Here is a 21,115-nt window from a genome sequence, read left to right on the forward strand (position 1 = left end):
GATTCAGCTATTAATTTAATCTCATCTCATTTAAAGTCGGTTTTAATATGAAATAGTTATTCTGTATTCACAAGCGGTATGTATGTTCATCGTTTAATTGCACTATAGGCTCTTTTTTTGTATCGTCCTGTTTTGATCAGAATATGCCAATGTTGTTATCAATAAAAAAAACTTTTGCAAAAGGCAAGCCGATGCACTTCTCCATGTTGATAAGAGCAATAAAATGAGAACAATTAATGGGACAAAGAAATCGATAGTTATGTTATTATAACTCTAGTTCTATGATTGTAACCTAACCCTGAAAATTCAAACTATGCACCTGTCAGCGTGGGCACCGCCCACATTTCCCACGGTATCGTGTATATAGCGCGGTGAATACCGTCGCTCATCCTCCACGCTTTTCTTTCAGCATTTGGACATAGTCGGACAGAGTCCCTCCAGTCCATACTTAAACTCCCGGGAGCTTAAGTATGCCTTCGCACGCACACCCCAGTTGGTGACTAGTATAGAGCTCACCCAGACCACACATAGACCAGAGTCTTCCTCCACCGAGCTTAGCCAAGGACCTCTTAACACGTACAGAGGTCCAACTCCAGTAAATCGACATCAGTTTCAAAGGACCACCTAATTACCAAAAAACATCTGACGACGTCCACAGCAGCGCTTCAGAAGTACAAGAGTCATTCCATGGCTAGCACAGAGCCACCCATGTGGACTGATAACAATCAGTCCACATGGGAAAACAGTTCCTCCAGTCCATACTTAAGCTCCCAATCAACCAATACCGATTCTGAAAGAGACACATTCTCAGACGCTTCTGGGAGCACAAACGAGTCGGCAAGGCAAAAGGTCTATAAAAAATGGTTGGAAAGCCTTGTCTCAACCAGAATGCCGCTCAACCGCTGATGAAGAGGGCCAATAATCAGGCGATGCGGATGCCAAGAGGTTGGCCTGAGCGGAACATCTCCGCGGAAGTCCCCAGGAGCGAAGTATGCGGATTCAGCTATTAATTTAATCTCATCTCATTTAAAGTCGGTTTTAATATGAAATAGTTATTCTGTATTCACAAGCGGTATGTATGTTCATCGTTTAATTGCACTATAGGCTCTTTTTTTGTATCGTCCTGTTTTGATCAGAATATGCCAATGTTGTTATCAATAAAAAAAACTTTTGCAAAAGGCAAGCCGATGCACTTCTCCATGTTGATAAGAGCAATAAAATGAGAACAATTAATGGGACAAAGAAATCGATAGTTATGTTATTATAACTCTAGTTCTATGATTGTAACCTAACCCTGAAAATTCAAACTATGCACCTATCAGCGTGGGCACCGCCCACATTTCCCACGGTATCGTGTATATAGCGCGGTGAATACCGTCGCTCATCCTCCACGCTTTTCTTTCAGCATTTGGACAGAGTCGGACAGAGTCCCTCCAGTCCATACTTAAACTCCCGGGAGCTTAAGTATGCCTTCGCACGCACACCCCAGTTGGTGACTAGTATATATAGAGCTCACCCAGACCACACATAGACCAGAGTCTTCCTCCACCGAGCTTAGCCAAGGATCTCTTAACACGTACAGAGGTCCAACTCCAGTAAATCGACATCAGTTTCAAAGGACCACCTAATTACCAAAAAACATCTGACGACGTCCACAGCAGCGCTTCAGAAGTACAAGAGTCATTCCATGGCTAGCACAGAGCCACCCATGTGGACTGATAACAATCAGTCCACATGGGAAAACAGTCCCTCCAGTCCATACTTAAGCTCCCAATCAACCAATACCGATTCTGAAAGAGACACATTCTCAGACGCTTCTGGGAGCACAAACGAGTCGGCAAGGCAAAAGGTCTATAAAAAATGGTGGGAAAGCCTTGTCTCAACCAGAATGCCGCTCAACCGCTGATGAAGAGGGCCAATAATCAGGCGATGCGGATGCCAAGAGGTTGGCCTGAGCGGAACATCTCGGCGGAAGTCCCCAGGAGCGAAGTATGCGGATTCAGCTATTAATTTAATCTCATCTCATTTAAAGTCGGTTTTAATATGAAATAGTTATTCTGTATTCACAAGCGGTATGTATGTCCATCGTTTAATTGCACTATAGGCTCTTTTTTTGTATCGTCCTGCTTTGATCAGAATATGCCAATGTTGTTATCAATAAAAAAAACTTTTGCAAAAGGCAAGCCGATGCACTTCTCCATGTTGATAAGAGCATTAAAATGAGAACAATTAATGGGACAAAGAAATCAAGGGATATTTAGCATAGAAAAAAGATTTGCAATTAATCCCGATTACTCGTGAGTTAACTATGACATCAATGCGATTAATCCCGATTAAATATTTTAATCGCTTGGCCTCCAGAGTATTAGATTTCAGCTTATTTCTAAATTGTTCGGACAGACTGCGTTGTGTATTTTCAGTCGTAGTAGTAATTCTTGAAGTCTAAATCCAAGCAACTTGACAGGTTGGATCAGAGGGTTGAATATATGGTTTATTCCAGGATGTAATACAGCGAGATACAGACTTAGGTTGAATAATCTATAGTGGACCCATTGAGGAGCCGTTTGATGACTTGTTCCTTGGCTGTCGAACCTTCTTTTCGTCTAACCAAAGGGTTGGGGCGATTATTATACAAAAAGGGGATACATGAATAACATGTGAACAGACGCACTCTCAGCCTTGATAAGGTATCTGGCCCTGGCTATGTCCCGGAGGACCAGGTCGGTTCAACCTTGTTGAGACATAACAATGGCAGAATATTGGAGATAATACCTTGTATCAGTATGAGAGGCCCTGGCCTGTTCCTAGACTAGAAATGTGAACAAAAGAGAGACACTAAAATACACCAACATTCTACATTCCTCCCTCTTGATCATACTAAACGTAGTTTAAAGATCACCCACAAAATGAGAATTCAGTGTATCTACTGGTAAAACATTAACAATTAACTAAATCAATGAAAGAAAGCATAAAAGGCAATAGACAAGTAAATTCAAAACATGCACAAGTAAACCAGGTAGGCTACTATAATAAAGGAAATAACAAACTCATTAGGTTACTCAAATCAAACCAAAACAGACAAAAAATTTAAAGAATCAAGAAAGTCAACTGTCCAGACACCTCCCTCTGCTTGGCACAGCAACATCACAGATAATACTGCATGACTCAGTTGGTTTTGAGTAGCAGTTGCAACAGAGTTCTTTTCCAGCTGATTGCCACCGCAGGTGTGATGGGGGATGAGGATGAAAGTTCGTAGTAGGGCGTCAGGACAAAACACAGACACAGTTCAGTTCAAGGACTCATCCCAAGGACTCAACAAGTGTCCGTGTCTCCTGGATCTCCCAGGTACGATGAAACATGAAACAAAGAAAAAGTGCAGTATCAGTCATGGGGAATGACCGATTGGAAATAAGGCCCCCTTCCACACGGAGCCGAAACGGGCGAAAACTATCCGGTTTCGTTTTAAACGGCGGCAGTACCGGTGTAAGTACCATATTGGCTCGGCTACCAGATCGGCTCGGGGTCCGTCGTCTGCTGATTACGTTACACAATATCATTGGCTGTACGCTTGAATGGGCGTAGGCTACATTGTGATTGGCTGCTAAGGGACAGTTGTGATTGGCTGTTTTGTGCTGTAGCTCTGGCTGTCGTCATAGCAACCACAGCGAGCACATGTGTGAGCGCGAGTAGGTCTGTCTAGTTTCGGTTTGTGTTGCCAGATTGGGCATATATCCCGTTTTTCCAGCCTAATGTGATTCAAAGTAGCCAAATCAGGCTGAAAATGTGCCCAATCTGGCAACACGGACGGCTTATCTTAACAGCCAAGATGATTCCGAGGGATGTTTTGTTTTTAGAAGAAAACTATCCATACAGATAGGTTGGGAATGGTCTATGTTCAAAATGAAAGATCATTACAGGCTCTTTAATTTAAGCCATAAAAGACCTTATTGCTGTAGATAGCGTATTGTGTGACGTAATCAGCAGACGACGGACCCCGAGCCGATCTGGTAGCCGAGCCAATATGGCACTTACACCGGTGTTTAACAACCATGGCGAATCAAGATATGATCACACACTTCTTCTTCTTTATATAGCCTGCCTATCAATTTTTTTTAAGTGCAATAAACAGACAATATCCAACCGATTTTTTTCCAATTTGACTGGTAAAAATAAACCTCCCGGTCACATGACCGGCACCAATTTCTTCTAGCGGAAACACTGATAGAGACCATCATTACCAGAAGGCGGTGGAAATGGATTGGACACATCATGTGAAAAGAACAGGATTACATCACAAGAACCTCCCTACACTGGACACCTGAAGGCAGGCGAAAGAGAGGACAACCCTAAGAAACCTGGCATCGAACAGTGGAGAAAGAACTGAAAGCCATGAAGCAGACCTGGAGTTCTATCCAAAAGCTCGCCCAAAACAGACAGGAGTGGTCCGGAGATCCTTTGTTGCTGCCCTACATGCCAGTAGGCATAAAGGGAAGTAAGATGAGATAAAATAAGTCCCCTTGGAAAAAAGCGGTGAGGTGGAGCAGAGAGGTCACCAATCATTGTGATCCTCTGTACCAGAGTGGTGGTGACGTATATCATTCGCGTTGAGAGCAGCGAGGGGCTGTAGATCACAAAGCGGCCTCACACAAAACCTAATACTATCAAACTTCTTCGCAAATTTTTTTGTTTCCTTTGCATGAAAATTTATATTACTCCACATATGTGTAATCGGGGGCATATAAAGACTGGGACCAGAAAATAATTACTTTCACTCCATTGAAACCCATTCATATTTTACGATCTCATAGGTCCCATAGGGGGTCTACCGGAAGGGGCGGACTTACGAGCTCTATTGGAGTGAACAGGCATATCTACTTCTGGGACTCCATAAATCAAGGGACCCGTCCACAGCCCGCTTAAACAGCTGCAATACCAGGCTTGGCCGCTGAGCACTGGTGGTTTGCGGAAGTATGCACTGCTCCTGGGAGCCTGCTACTAGTGAGTGACACGCTCTGAGAACATCTGTTCCGAGTGGACTGCCCATGTTCCAGTATCATCCAATCGAGTTAGAACACCACTCCCGCCTCATTTTCATGTGCGGAACTCATCATGGCGGAGAAACGGTGCATTTTATTTTTTTAAAGTTGGGGTAAGGGCATTCATTTTAAAATATTTATTTTATCATTGTTGAAAATCTCGATGTACTATTGGATAACTGCTGCCGGATATTTTGAATCCAAAGTGATTTCCTCGGACTGGTTTCTTCCTGTCAGAACTGAAGTTGAACTGAAAGAGCCAGGGCGTAAAATGTTTATTTTTTCAACGTATAAGTAATTTTACTCATCATGGTCAGCATAGTAATCGTAGTAATCTATACCATTTAATCAATGAAATAAGTCTCAGATTTAGAGGAAAAGGGGTAAAACCCTTAGTTTTTGCCATTCTCCCAAAACCACTGAACACTCCACTCAGCTGACCGCAGGTGGCGTTCTTTTGTTGACGTCTTGGTGCCTTATCCGAGGGGGGGGATTGACACAGCAATGAGATCTTGATCATTCTTTCCGTGTCAGAAAAGGTAAACAATGCTGTCCATGAAAAGGCATGCTAAATGTATGTCAATGTCTGCAGCAATGATATTATGTTTAAAGTTGCTTCAGGGCTAACTGGGATATATATTATTGAACAGCCAAATTTAAATTGAATTGCATCCGTTTTTGTGAATGGTTTCTTTGACAGCATGGGTGTTTTTGCTCACTGTTTCCAGTAGTAGTGGTAGTGGTAGTAGATTTCGATTCTTGAGGTCATGATCCATTTCCGACCTGATATTGGATATAGAGTATTCCCTGACTCAAAATCTAGTCTTGATTCAGTCCATATAGGGGTCTCCTTTCAGGATCTACTCTAGTCCACTGTCTTTTTTATATCATTATGTATTTATTTTTAATATACATTTACTATATTCTGATTCTAATAACGACAAAAGGTAGAATCTTTTTGGAATAAATGGTAATCAATGGACGTTGTGAATCGATTCATAGAAGATAAGAATCTCCATTTAGCTAAGACCTGTTGCCCCTGCTTGAGTTTTGAAGAGTGTAGATAGGGATTTGCCCTGTCCTGCAAAAGTTTAACCTCAGTGAACTATGAAGCGAGACTCTGGTGGTAACACCATGTGTAAGGACCTCCTGAACAGTGAGAAAACCACCCTGGTGAAAGGAGAGGTTGAAAAGTGGTCTTGCCATGTCCTAAAAACTAGGCAGACACACTCTTGCTGGGTAAGAAGTTTGTGATTCTTCATTTGGACAATATGGCGTTTTCTCTTTATTTTTCTTAGGCGTATCTATTTTTTTTTATTTCTTCATTGTATTTTTTGCTTTAGCTTTCTGACTAATCTTAAACAAATTGCCCTTTCTTCAATGCATTTTTAAACTTTGCCTTTGTTTTCTTTTATTTATCTTTATTATTTAGTTACATTTTGTTGTAGGACGATGGTTCTATGTGAAGCACTTTGGGTCTGCCTCGTGTATGAAAAGTGCTATATAAATAAAGTTGCCTTGCCTACACTGAATTGTGTAGGCTGCCTTGCCACACTGTTCTACATGGAACCCGTCCCCTGGCGTCAACCAGGGAAATGCAACTAACACAAACGACACACCTCTAGGATTTCATCTAATAGGATTTTGATATTCCTGAAGAGAACTGCAAAAGTATATCACTGAAAACAAGAAAACCGCTGGAAACCAATTTCTGTTCTGTTTCTTCTATTCTCCAGACCAGAGGATCGTTGCCAGCTTTAAGGTTGTGCTTCATGTCAACCCAATGCAAGCCATACCCATGCAAATCTGAAAGGGTGGCATGAACCTAGGGTGGGATCCCAACGGGGCACCCGTTCAGATGTCCCAGCCCCTCACCACAGGGCAGATGAACATCAACCCATGTACCTCCATGGCCGAGCGACGTGCCGCAGGTACCAATGGCTACAATAGGATGGACTCCACTGCCACCGTTTGGGTGTCCCCTGCATCGATTCCAACGCCATACTTCCCCGCCAGTACTGTTGGACCCAAGGAACTTGCTCATAATGGGGGACGCATCACAGCTCTGTCTCCTCCACCCTCGGAGGACCATGGCGTGTTGAGGAGGGTCCATCAGCAGCAGAGGCAGAATCCTCATGTTAGGGCAACGCATAACCTACCACCATTAGTCGAATCACACTATCAACATTCATGGTCACAGAAGGGCCAATCAAGGAGGGAGGTTTGTGAGTGGAGTAAGTCTGCTCAGAAAAACTGTAGACTGACTGGCAGCTTGGCCGGTGATGAGGACGACGGTCCAGATTCACAGTGTGGGCGCAGACGTCAAGAACTTAAATTGGGAGGAGAGATCTCTGCCTTAAAGCGGCACCAACCACCGCACTCGTTTGAACAGAGTGAGCGTCGCCCCAGTGTTCCAGCAGTAAGCACATCATCTGCATCACAGTTAGTGAGTACACATAGTCAGGATCCTTCTTCAGTTGGGAAAGAGCATTGCTCTCACACCCCTTGCCCTGTTCCACACCCAGCTCACCTTAAGCTCAAAGCAATGAGCAAAAATAAACGTTTTACTGATGCCCACATTCATGATTTCCTTATGGAAAGAGTGTCTAACATAATGGCGGGACGGACCCAGTGTGGCGGGAGCAAGGGTGCAGAACGGACACATTGTTTGAGTTCCAGTACCTTAAATGTATGCCTGCCAAGCAAGCAGAACACTGGTTCATTACATTTGAAAATAGACGAATCAGCACCCCGGCATGTCACCTCTACCGCATCATCGGAGGAAATCTGCGTTTCTTCTGCCGGGAGTGCTGGTAGTCCAGCTCTCGACTGCAACGGGAATGAGAAGTGGTCCACTGCGTTCGGAAAAGGAATTCAAGAGAAGCAATCAGCGTTGACTCGTAATGTTTTAAAGCAAGATGGCCAACCTAAACCAGAAAAGGACTCCACAGGTACACAAATCACGGCTTTAAATAACTCGCACACTGTATCTTTAATTGAGTGTACAGAGGAGGCCCCAGATTTTGATTTAACTAAATTATGGGATGCAAATATCTTGTGTGAAACTGGGGACAAACCCATTTTTAACAATATATGCGTTGACGAAAAGGGGGACATTGGGGATGTCGACTATTGTAAAACAAAACTCTGTCAGGGTGCTATAGCAGAGTTTTCTACTGTGCCAATAATTAGTTACTCATTTTTTGCAATGAAAGAGCTAGTCTCCACTACAAACTCTATCCCTTGTAAAGTAACTAGCCCCGCTGAGGACATTTATGACTCCATCTTGCAGTGTTATTGGAATGGAAATAAAGATGATGTTCATGTTTTTACATCCACAGAATACCCGAAAATTATGATGCTCGCTGCGGAGGTTTGTGCAAAGAACGACAACGAGAATCCAGTGATTCTCTCTGCACTCTCAGGAACAACCCCAAAGGAGTTCATAGAGCAGCGAGCTGCCTCAGAGGTTGAAAACGGTGCGACACAAGGACACAAGTACACCTCCTCATGGCTAATCGCCAACTGCCTCGAGGATCGAGCCAAAGAGCCAGGCGCTCTGCACCCCGTCTCGTACGTGGGTCACCCGGAGGCGCGAGAAACGGGGACTCTGAGTTTAGTGAATAATTGGCAAGCAGGGAAGACTAACACAGAAATGGACATGGCCAAATCAATACAAATGTCATGCAAAGAAGAACACTGGTTTAAAAGCCAGAGTTATGAATACATTTCAGAAGACGACATTCAAAATGGCGAAGACATTCTGGCTCTGGATTTGCAGTCAAATAGGCTTCCCTCTGAAACCACAATTGGAAATTTGAGTGGCGCTTCCTCTAAATATTGCCCCGTCTATGAAGATATCTCTGAAACACAAATTTCCACAGATGTATGTTTAATCATAGATGAGCCGTCGGGGACACAACTGTCAAACAATGTCAGACAACCTATCAAATCTGGGAGTCCCACAAATGTCCCGGCCCTTTCAAAACATTTGTTTAATTCCGCAAGGCAGTCTCGTGACGGAACCTCAAATGGTGACAAAACTGGTTTGATTCCTGGTTTGTTACCTGAGGTTCATGCAGGTCGTTCTCTGCAGCAGGAAGTCATTTACATTAGTTCAGACGAGGATACAATGGACCTTTCTACTGAAGAAGATGGATCTACCGATACTGAAATTCAAGAGAAGGTGACTGAAGCCATAAGCCCCATGGTTGAAGAGGAGGATGCTGAAGAGGATTGGCTGATGATTCCGGTGGCAATAGCATACCTTGCATTTGTTGAAGCGAATGTAAACCATGTCTCCCAAGCAAAAACCCAATCTAGTGGTAAAAATATGCTGCCTTCAACAACCAAAAAACCTTTGCCAACTTCTCCCATGAGGCAGTTGGAAGTGTTTGATACCCTTGATAGCTTTCTACGAGAAAAGGCTTGCCTAAATCCCTGTAGCAATAAAGATTCTCAGATTATAATTGTTTCTGATGATCTCCCTGTGCCAACACCCACAGAAGGCATCCCAGCAGAATCAAGTAATGGAAACATTGTTCTCCGGTGCAGAGAAAGATCCAGTTCATGTGACACCGAAGACAGCAGTGACTACTCGTCCTCGGAGTCCAATTGCAACTATTTAACAGTGTCCCCTCAGTGCTGGGAAGACGGAAATCTCTCCAAATCACTGAAGAAGAAGAAGAGGAAAACGTGTGAAAAATTATATTCTGCCAAACGGCCTCGTACAATCACATTCTCTGACGGCACGGATGACAGCTGTGTGTTCGAAGTGGAGATGGAAACGAGCCTGGAGACGGATGTACCCATGACACCTGAACCTAAAAGCAGCCCGATAGAATCTGAAGGTGATTGCAGTTCTGTTGAATTTAAAAAAGCTCCAACAAAATGTCATGCAAAAACCGATCAAACAGCCATTCTAAAAGGACTAAAGAAACTAACCGATGAAGGAGCCAAGTTAAAACGCAGAGGTGCAAAGGGCTTGAGGTTGTCTGAATCGGAGGACGGGGGAGATGATTTCCCAGTTCTACGAATTGGACATTTGGCTGAAGGTCACAGGTATCCAGTAAAGGGGCCTCAACAAAGGGCATTCCTTGACTTGGAGATTGACCAAAAGCCCCCCTGTGTGGCTGGAGCAGAGGAGCGGGTCTCAACTAGTCATGAACTCCCAAAACCCAATCCCATAATCCCTCGCTTGTTTTTCAAGATGCCTTCTGAACAAAGTGATCCAGTGACACTGATGGCAGAATTGACCATCCCTAAGAACAAAAGAGATGACTACAGACTCTCGAAACGAACCAAGAAAAACAATCCGGTTACTTCTGCTAACGGACAACCAAAATATAAGACGAGAGATGAGAAATTACGTTCTGAGAAACGTAAAATGCTCGATGGCCCAATCGGAGAACAGAAAGTAAATGCATTTAATTCCGGGCAACATGTGACCTCCAATAAACCAACATCAGTTTCAAAGGACCACCTGATTATCCCAAAGCAACTGACGACGTCCACGGCAGCGCTTCAGAAGTACAAGGCTCATTCCACGGCTAGCACAGAGCCACCCAGGACAGCGTCCTCTCGTGGCCCAGAGCGATCCAGGAAAACATCCTCTAGTGGTGGCAAAGAGACACCCAGGACAGCATCCTCTCGTGGCAAAGGGCCACCCAGGACAGCATCCTTTAGTGGCCCAGAGCCACCCAGGACAGCATCCTCTAGTGGTCCAGCACCATCCAGGACAGCATCCTCTAGTGGTCCAGCACCATCCAGGACAGCATCCTCTAGTGGCCCAGAGCCACCCAGGACAGCGTCCTCTAGTGGCCCAGAGCCACCCAGGACAGCATCCTTTAGTGGTCCAGCACCATCCAGGACAGCATCCTCTAGTGGTCCAGCACCATCCAGGACAGCATCCTCCAGTGGCCAAGAGCCACCCAGGACAGCGTCCTCTAGTGGCCCAGAGCCACCCAGGACAGCGTCCTCTAGTGGCCCAGAGCCACCCAGGACAGCATCCTTTAGTGGTCCAGCACCATCCAGGACAGCATCCTCTAGTGGTCTAGTACCATCTAGGACAGCGTCCTCTAGTGGTTCAGCACCACCCAGGACAGCATCCTTTAGTGGTATACCGCCATCCAGGACCGCATCCTCAGGTGACCATAACAATCAGTCCACATTGGAAACCAGTCCATACTTCAGCTGCCACTCAACCCATACCAAAAAACGAATCTCTCACTACGTTCGCAGAGCCGACAAGACAAAGGATTCTGTTCGTCCAAAGCCGTCCCTTCTCACCGAAACAGCTCCCAGTTCCAGTAAAGGGCAGTTGAAATCCAGTATGATCTCAAAATCCTCTAAAGCCGGAAGATATTCTATAGATTCTAAAAGAGTCACACTCTCAGACGCTTCTGGGAGCACAAAGGAGTCGGCAAGGCAACAGATCCGCAAAGAATTGAGGGAAAAGAAAAATAATCTGGATATTTCTGCTAACGCACAACCCAGAAATGAGACGAGAGACAAGAAACTACGTTCTGAGAAACGTAGAATGCTCGATGGCCCAAATGGAGAACATAAAGTAAATGCATTTAATACCGGGCACCACGTGAGCTCCAGTAAATCGACATCAGTTTCAAAGGACCACCTAATTACCAAAAAACAACTGACGACGTCCACAGCAGCGCTTCAGAAGTACAAGAGTCATTCCATGGCTAGCACAGAGCCACCCAGGACAGCGTCCTCTAGTGGCACAGAGCCACCTAGGACAGCGTCATCTAGTGGCAAAGAGCCACCCAGGACAGCGTCATCTTGTGGCAAAGAGACACCCAGGACAGCGTCCTCTAGTGGCCCAGAGCCACCCAGGACAGCGTCCTCTAGTGGCCCAGAGCCACCCAGGACAGCGTCATCTAGTGGCAAAGAGCCATCCAGGACAGCGTCCTCTAGTGGTCCAGCACCATCCAGGACAGCGTCCTCTAGTGGCACAGAGCCACCCAGGACAGCGTCATCTAGTGGCAAAGAGCCACCCAGGACAGCGTCATCTAGTGGCAAAGAGCCACCCAGGACAGCGTCATCTTGTGGCAAAGAGACACCCAGGACAGCGTCCTCTAGTGGCCCAGAGCCACCCAGGACAGCGTCCTCTAGTGGCCCAGAGCCACCCAGGACAGCGTCATCTAGTGGCAAAGAGCCATCCAGGACAGCGTCCTCTAGTGGTCCAGCACCATCCAGGACAGCGTCCTCTAGTGGCCCAGAGCCACCCAGGACAGCGTCCTCTAGTGGCCCAGAGCCACCCAGGACAGCGTCCTCTAGTGGCCCAGAGCCACCCAGGACAGCGTCATCTAGTGGCAAAGAGACACCCAGGACGGGGTCATCTAGTGGCACAGAGCCACCCAGGACAGCGTCCTCTAGTGGCCCAGAGCCACCCAGGACAGCGTCATCTAGTGGCAAAGAGCCACCCAGGACAGCGTCATCTAGTGGCAAAGAGACACCCAGGACCGCATCCCCAGGTGACCATAACAATCAGACGACGACGGATTCCATTCACCAGAAGCCGTCCCATCTCATCTGTTCCAGTAAAGGGCAGTCGAATTCCAGTATGATCTCAAAATCCTCTATAACCGGCAGACATTCTACAGATTCTAAAAGAGACACATTCTCAGACCCTTCTGGGAGCACAAAGGAGTCGGCAAGGCAACAGATCCGCAAAGAATTGAGGGATAACTATGTCTCAACCAGAAAATCACTGCAGGACATGCTCTGGGCCAGAGGACACAAGGCAACATGCGTCCAAGCAGAAGAACACTGCGTCCGCCACCCCGCTGATGAAGAGGACCAAGAATCAGGCGATGCGGATGCCAAGCGGTTGGCCTCAGCGGAACATCTCCGCGGAAGTCCCCAGGAGCGAGGTATGCGGATTCAGCTATTAATTTATTAATTTAAAGTCTGTTTTAACATGAAATAGTTTGTCTGTATTCACAAGCGGTTCCAGAAAACCTGATGATTGCGTTTTAATGTTTAACAACAATTCATCTTCTTGGTGGTGATTTCAGGGCATTCAGTAGGCGAGGGCTGCAAGTATGGAAGAAATTAGTAAACTAAACAAAACTTAGGAAAGTTTGTGTTGACAGATTCTAGGTTGTTGGATTATTTGGCATTACTAACATTTCCAGATGTAACCATAGAAAAATGTTTCACGGTGAATCCAGCTGACAGAATTCCACATGATTTTGAAGGGACACCTCATGATTGTGTGGCTGATTCTCTCACCTTCACTAAATTAAGACCAGATTTATTGTCAGAGCCCATGATTGGGGCAGATGAGAAATTTTTCTTGCTTCAGAGATCATTTGAGTAACCATGCAGGGTTTGCAGTGGTTAGACAGAATCCGGACCACACATTTGCCGTTATTCGTAGTTCTCAGTGTGCACAGCCATGCTCAGCATAGTTGGCTGAGTTGAAGGCTCTTACAGTGGCCTGTCAAGTAGGAGCAGGTAGATTGGTGAACATCAACACAGATTCTGCATATGCGCACGGCGTATGTCATTTGTTCAGGGAAGTATGGAAATTAGGGGGTTTAAGAAAACCGATGGATCCACCATACTGCATTGTAATCAGATTATGGAATTAATGTCGGTGTTATTGCTGCCAAAACAGGTGGCAATAATCAAATGTGAGGCACACAGGAAGGGCGTTGATGATATCACAAGCGGTAATAATGCTGCAGATGAGGCTGCAAAGGTAGCTTCGGACAGTTGCAGGGCGATCCAGTCAGTATTATCCATGCCCGAGGCCGCGCCTAGTGAGAACGACATTGTCCGCATGCAGGAGAAAGCTGGTGTCTATGAACAGAACATGTGGTTGAAAAGAGGTGCTGTACGCTCTTCCACAGGGTTATGGAGAACTCATGACGGGATGATGTTGGCGCCTACGGCACTGTTGGGGTTACTCATCACTAATGCGCATGGTTTTGACCATTGTGCAAGGGGGGAGGTATTGAGGAGAATTAGAAAACAAGGTTTTTCTTCACCATACTTGCAATCAATGATTGATAACCAGCTAAATTAGTGTGAAGTATGTGCAAAAAACAATGTAAGAAAAACAATCACTACTCCATTGGGACACATTCCCACACCTGAAGGACCATTTAGACATTTGGTCATGGACTATGTTGACATGATTTAAAAGTATAGGTGGTAAAAGGCTGTGTCTGTAATAACGCTGTTTAAAAGAACCGCGTTAGGTATTTTTTCAGTAACAGGGCAATCTAACTAATTACTCTTTCCGTCGTTACAACACGTTACCGTTACTGTACGATAAATGCAGTGTGTTACTATGAATTGATTGAATAAACTGCGTAATCCGAACGCACCCCTGGCTCCAAACACAAACTGCTAGTGAGGAGGCCAGGTGGGTTAACAACGAGATAAGCGATTATGATTGGGCAGAGTCATGTTTCATGGTAGCCAATCATAGGCATTTTCTGTAGTATTCAGCAGATGTTCTACAGCCTTTGCAACCAAGCAAATTGAAATTCAGGCTCCATCCACACTAACCCGGGTAAATGTAAAAACGCATATCCGCAACGAAAATGATCTCTGTCCACACTATCGTTTTCATATCAGTTTCGGAATGTTTTGCATCCACGTTCCACGCTGAAAGCTTGTGGTAGTGTCATGGCATTGTCATGGCAACTGAACGTCATAGTTTATGAAAACCTCCGTCTACCCTGTCAACACTACAACGCAAACCCAGCGTTTTCACATTTGTCCACCTCAGCGATCGTTTTCGAAAAGCATAGTTTTCAGTGTCGGAATTCTCAGTTTTAGTGTGGACGGAAGGGCTAAATGGATAAATATGTATGCGTTTGTAGATTTACCCGGGTTAGTGTGGCCGGGGCCTCAGTTGGAAGCATATCAGGGCCTTGAATTAGCAGTTCAACCATTTAACACATTAAGGCCAAGTGAAAACTGCTCAGAAGAATCTGAATTCTTTGACATAAAGCAACTTTCTTTTTTTCACAGTAACGCAAATAGTTACTTTCCCTGGTAATTAGTTATTTTTATTATAGAGTAATTCAGTTACTAACTCAGTTACTTTTTTCAACAAGTAGTGAGTAATTATAACTAATTACTTTTTAAAGTAACGTTCCCAACACTGGTAAAAGGTACATGATAGTTATCATTGACAGGTTCAGCAGATGGGTAGAAGCAGTCCCATCAAAAGACCAAAGTGCGGCTACAGTAATCGAGTTTCTGACTAGAGAAGTCATGCCAAGGTTTGGAATTCCATCAGAAATAAGCTCAGACAATGGGGCAGCGTTTATTCAGAAAACACTCAAACAAGTGATTCAGCATTTGCATGTCAAACAAAGACCAGGTTGCGTCTACCACCCTCAATCACAAGGTACGATTTACTACCACTGGCACTAATGAGTTATCGCATGCAAACTAACAGAACGACGTATCTAACCCTGCATGAAATGCTTACGGGTCGACCCATGCCTTCACCTGTCATTCGAGGGCCCCATAAAGGACCTCCACTAGAACAGTTGGAAACTGAATTAAAACCCTATATAGGACAGCTAAATGGCATACTTATTTGTCAACAGGAAAACGACAGAGTTCCGGAGTTGGAGGAGGAACCACCAAGCGGGTTGAAGCCAGGTGACCAAGTGTACCTAAAGGGGTTCAGGAGAAGATACAAAGTCACCAACGCAACACGAACAGCCTTCCAGGTGGAGGGAAGTGCCACGTGGTATCACCTCAGCCACTGCACAAGAGCCGCTCAACCTAGGACAAGGGAACAGCGTGTGGAGGAGCGTGAGAAGGAGCCAGATGCAGACATGCCTGGGGCTGACCAGCTACCACAGGACCAGACCCAGCCGAGCCAGGAGCAACAGCTACACGATGATGCTAAAAATGGCGAGCTTGCTCCTGATCCTCTACGGGTTGGGCCAGATTCCACTGGCTAAAGGACAGCACCCGAGGAAGGATGAAACTACAGAGACAACGCAGACCTGGAAAAGCCAGGAACCACCATACTGCATTGTAATCAGATTATGGAATTAATGTCGGTGTTATTGCTGCCAAAACAGGTGGCAATAATCAAATGTGAGGCACACAGGAAGGGCGTTGATGATATCACAAGCGGTAATAATGCTGCAGATGAGGCTGCAAAGGTAGCTTCGGACAGTTGCAGGGCGATCCAGTCAGTATTATCCATGCCCGAGGCCGCGCCTAGTGAGAACGACATTGTCCGCATGCAGGAGAAAGCTGGTGTCTATGAACAGAACATGTGGTTGAAAAGAGGTGCTGTACGCTCTTCCACAGGGTTATGGAGAACTCATGACGGGATGATGTTGGCGCCTACGGCACTGTTGGGGTTACTCATCACTAATGCGCATGGTTTTGACCATTGTGCAAGGGGGGAGGTATTGAGGAGAATTAGAAAACAAGGTTTTTCTTCACCATACTTGCAATCAATGATTGATAACCAGCTAAATTAGTGTGAAGTATGTGCAAAAAACAATGTAAGAAAAACAATCACTACTCCATTGGGACACATTCCCACACCTGAAGGACCATTTAGACATTTGGTCATGGACTATGTTGACATGATTTAAAAGTATAGGTGGTAAAAGGCTGTGTCTGTAATAACGCTGTTTAAAAGAACCGCGTTAGGTATTTTTTCAGTAACAGGGCAATCTAACTAATTACTCTTTCCGTCGTTACAACACGTTACCGTTACTGTACGATAAATGCAGTGTGTTACTATGAATTGATTGAATAAACTGCGTAATCCGAACGCACCCCTGGCTCCAAACACAAACTGCTAGTGAGGAGGCCAGGTGGGTTAACAACGAGATAAGCGATTATGATTGGGCAGAGTCATGTTTCATGGTAGCCAATCATAGGCATTTTCTGTAGTATTCAGCAGATGTTCTACAGCCTTTGCAACCAAGCAAATTGAAATTCAGGCTCCATCCACACTAACCCGGGTAAATGTAAAAACGCATATCCGCAACGAAAATGATCTCTGTCCACACTATCGTTTTCATATCAGTTTCGGAATGTTTTGCATCCACGTTCCACGCTGAAAGCTTGTGGTAGTGTCATGGCATTGTCATGGCAACTGAACGTCATAGTTTATGAAAACCTCCGTCTACCCTGTCAACACTACAACGCAAACCCAGCGTTTTCACATTTGTCCACCTCAGCGATCGTTTTCGAAAAGCATAGTTTTCAGTGTCGGAATTCTCAGTTTTAGTGTGGACGGAAGGGCTAAATGGATAAATATGTATGCGTTTGTAGATTTACCCGGGTTAGTGTGGCCGGGGCCTCAGTTGGAAGCATATCAGGGCCTTGAATTAGCAGTTCAACCATTTAACACATTAAGGCCAAGTGAAAACTGCTCAGAAGAATCTGAATTCTTTGACATAAAGCAACTTTCTTTTTTTCACAGTAACGCAAATAGTTACTTTCCCTGGTAATTAGTTATTTTTATTATAGAGTAATTCAGTTACTAACTCAGTTACTTTTTTCAACAAGTAGTGAGTAATTATAACTAATTACTTTTTAAAGTAACGTTCCCAACACTGGTAAAAGGTACATGATAGTTATCATTGACAGGTTCAGCAGATGGGTAGAAGCAGTCCCATCAAAAGACCAAAGTGCGGCTACAGTAATCGAGTTTCTGACTAGAGAAGTCATGCCAAGGTTTGGAATTCCATCAGAAATAAGCTCAGACAATGGGGCAGCGTTTATTCAGAAAACACTCAAACAAGTGATTCAGCATTTGCATGTCAAACAAAGACCAGGTTGCGTCTACCACCCTCAATCACAAGGTACGATTTACTACCACTGGCACTAATGAGTTATCGCATGCAAACTAACAGAACGACGTATCTAACCCTGCATGAAATGCTTACGGGTCGACCCATGCCTTCACCTGTCATTCGAGGGCCCCATAAAGGACCTCCACTAGAACAGTTGGAAACTGAATTAAAACCCTATATAGGACAGCTAAATGGCATACTTATTTGTCAACAGGAAAACGACAGAGTTCCGGAGTTGGAGGAGGAACCACCAAGCGGGTTGAAGCCAGGTGACCAAGTGTACCTAAAGGGGTTCAGGAGAAGATACAAAGTCACCAACGCAACACGAACAGCCTTCCAGGTGGAGGGAAGTGCCACGTGGTATCACCTCAGCCACTGCACAAGAGCCGCTCAACCTAGGACAAGGGAACAGCGTGTGGAGGAGCGTGAGAAGGAGCCAGATGCAGACATGCCTGGGGCTGACCAGCTACCACAGGACCAGACCCAGCCGAGCCAGGAGCAACAGCTACACGATGATGCTGAAAATGGCGAGCTTGCTCCTGATCCTCTACGGGTTGGGCCAGATTCCACTGGCTCAAGGACAGGACCCGAGGAAGGATGAAACTACAGAGACAACGCAGACCTGGAAAAGCCAGGAATCAGGGGCTGGTACTGAAGGAAGCGTAAGAGAAACACAGGAAAATCCAGCCCTGACACATTCAGGAATAGTTCAAAAGGAAGATAGAATAGTCTTGTACGCTCAGATACCGCTGAAAAACCAAGTTAATGAATTTGTTTTTACTGTTATGTCAGGTAACCAATCATTATGTGCATTAACTTTCCACCGGATGCGTGAACTAGCTCAGAGGAAAAGTCAGTGTGAAGTGCATATTCAGCCAAAACCAATTAAATGGTGTTTAACAGTAAAGTCAAAAAAGACATGGGACTACAAAAGCCAGTATGAATTACATATGAAAGGATATTTGCTTCTTGAAGTAGTCTCAGAAAGAACATTCAATTTTACACTAGAAATAGAAGACCCTTGTCTAATCAAAAATCAACCGGGTAAGGTTGTTGAAATCGAACACAGCAATTCAGTAAAAACTTCAGATAATCACAGAGTAAACACAACCACAGCCACCGATAAAGTAGATCAACCTCCAGTTAGAGATAATGGGAAAGATTCACTTGTAACCGCTGATGGATTAAATTCGACTCTAGATGCAACTAAGATTAATGAAACTTCTGATATCAGGGATTTAGCACAACCTTCAGTCACTAATGTAACTTATATTAGAGAGGAAACAACAATACTAGCAACCACTAGTCTAACTCCAATTCGAGAAGAAAACCACAATCATGAGTGAGCCAATAAACAAACTAGCAACAAATGGTACAGCAGCTACTGTTCAGAGTAAGATAAGACTAACAACAAGGATGGCAGAAGTAGAGGTGACCCCAAAAATAATGCCAAAAGAGAATTACATAGAAACCCTGGCAACCGCAATAACAATGGTCAATTCCGAAACTATGATAAATGAGATCGCAATATCGACTTTCACATCCGAAACTATTGCGGTTGGAATCTTAACATCGACACCTATGTCTCTTGAAGAGACTCTTGTAGAGCAGACAAACATTCCTGAGGATGAAAAGGATGTTGAAAGTATTGGTCGCCACTCAACAGCAAGAACCCTACAACTATATAAACCTGACCCCTATGGACGCATTAGGGTAAGGACGGCAGACCGGTTGTTCAGACAAGCAAAAGAAAATAGGTGGTATAAATAAAAACAAAATTTCATATTGAAGAGGGATTAGAATGTTATCAAAACGATGCCAACGATGTAGGTAGTAGGAACAATGTAAAATAATTTGGAATGTCACACTATTCGATATCGACGGGAAACGACTGTCAGGTCAACCACCTGCGATCAAAATTGTTCAGCTTTTACCAGGCTCTCGGCAGAAGTCTAGAGAGAACTATATGGAAATGTTGTGGAGAGCTAGGGCATTCGTAAGCCAGGACAGAGTGGTGGCAGATCAGTTTTGGCTCTGTGGCAATAACATTTTTCGTCCCATACTTGCTGAGACGTGGAGACGTAGATGCGCAAAAGTGCAAGTGGTTACAGAGATTGCAATATTACCATCAATAAATGATGCTGTCGGTAACTCAGAAATGAATAACCTAAACAGGCGGAAAAGAGCATATGAACCAGAAGAGAACATAAAAATTTATAAAATAGGACAACCCAGAGGCATACCCAATAAATCCAAGGCACGAAGTGAAATAGCAGCAGGATTTGAGGCACTACTGCCAGCAATCGGAATTCCGCAATAATGCGGAATGGATCAATTACATTTTTTACAATCATCAAAGGTTTATCAACTACACGGATGATGCTTTATCCGCTTTAGGAAAACAACTGACAGCCACAGGCGCTGTGGCTTGGCAGAACAGACAGGCCTTAGATTGGCTCTTAGCAGAAAAGGGAGGAGTTTTTGCTCTTGTAGGTGAAATGTGCTGTACCTTCATCCCAAATAATACTGCTCCAGATGGATCATTCACACTCGCGATGTATAACCTATAACGTTTAAGAAAGGAGTTAAAGGATAATGCAGGCCATGACCAGGGTGTGTTTGGATGATTAGAAACAAGGTTTGGTATGTGGGGGATGGTCCTAGCCAAAATAGGTATAGTGCTTTTGATAGTACTAACAGTGGTAGGATTGATTTTCTGCTGTTGTATTCCGATAGTCAGATATGTGATAGCATCCAGGCTTTCTAAGGAGATGGCCCTCATGGTGACTGGCATAGATGAGTCGGATGAGTGGGAGAGGAAGCCCTAAGGGGAGATAGATCAGATTGAAACTAGAGAGGAGAGCGGACTGTGAGAATCGGACACCAGGAGGAGGTCTTAGGTCAAACTGGTGACCTCTCCATGTGAGCCATACCCTTTGCAGACGGAGTGAACAAATGGACATTGGACTCATGGGCTCCAGGGCCTGATGACTGCGAACAGGAGCAGCAACTACGACAATGTCCAAAACCCCCCACATGTATCCAGCTCACCAATACATGAGGATCTCCAGAGCCATCTTTTGAGTATATTATTATGTCACATATTTCTGAAATGCTGATTTTCAATGCATGCTGAAAATATTATGTTATGAATACTATGTGGGAATTCTAGGTACACATTTGATAGAATGTGGAACATTGTGTTGTTATGATTTAGAAGGTTTTATGGTTCCATATGAACGAATTGCAGGGCTCAAA

The 21,115-nt window shown here is 44.7% G+C and overlaps 2 protein-coding genes across 3 annotated transcripts in view; one reads left to right on the plus strand and one right to left on the minus strand.

The window, feature by feature from the left end:
- Nucleotides 1–21,115, minus strand: part of myrfl (myelin regulatory factor like) — a 62,049-nt gene that overhangs the window by 19,547 nt on the left and 21,387 nt on the right. The gene's annotated exons all lie outside the window — the stretch shown is intronic.
- On the plus strand, nt 4,854–15,927 carry LOC115541886 (uncharacterized). Of its 2 annotated transcripts, none has more exons than XM_030353800.1 (3): nt 4,854–5,149; nt 6,773–12,928; nt 15,632–15,927. In XM_030353800.1, the coding sequence occupies exons 2-3, from the start codon at nt 6,856–6,858 to the stop codon at nt 15,688–15,690; spliced, it is 6,132 nt and encodes a 2,043-aa protein (XP_030209660.1). In that variant the 5' UTR covers nt 4,854–5,149; nt 6,773–6,855; the 3' UTR covers nt 15,691–15,927. The 2 variants fall into 2 exon arrangements, with proteins under 2 accessions (XP_030209660.1, XP_030209661.1); XM_030353801.1 differs by lacking the exon at nt 4,854–5,149 and having other exon boundaries at nt 6,398–7,987; nt 8,378–12,928.

This window comes from Gadus morhua, chromosome 4, assembly GCF_902167405.1.
Source record: "Gadus morhua chromosome 4, gadMor3.0, whole genome shotgun sequence".
Taxonomy (NCBI): domain Eukaryota; kingdom Metazoa; phylum Chordata; class Actinopteri; order Gadiformes; family Gadidae; genus Gadus; species Gadus morhua.

What these genes read in the sequence shown, in the direction of transcription:
- LOC115541886 (XM_030353800.1), top strand. Translation starts at nt 6,856, where the DNA reads ATGAACCTAGGGTGGGATCCCAACGGGGCACCCGTTCAGATGTCCCAG. An exon ending in CGGAAGTCCCCAGGAGCGAG is followed by an intron (nt 12,929 to 15,631) that starts GTATGCGGATTC and finishes ATTTGTCAACAG; the next exon opens with GAAAACGACAGAGTTCCGGA.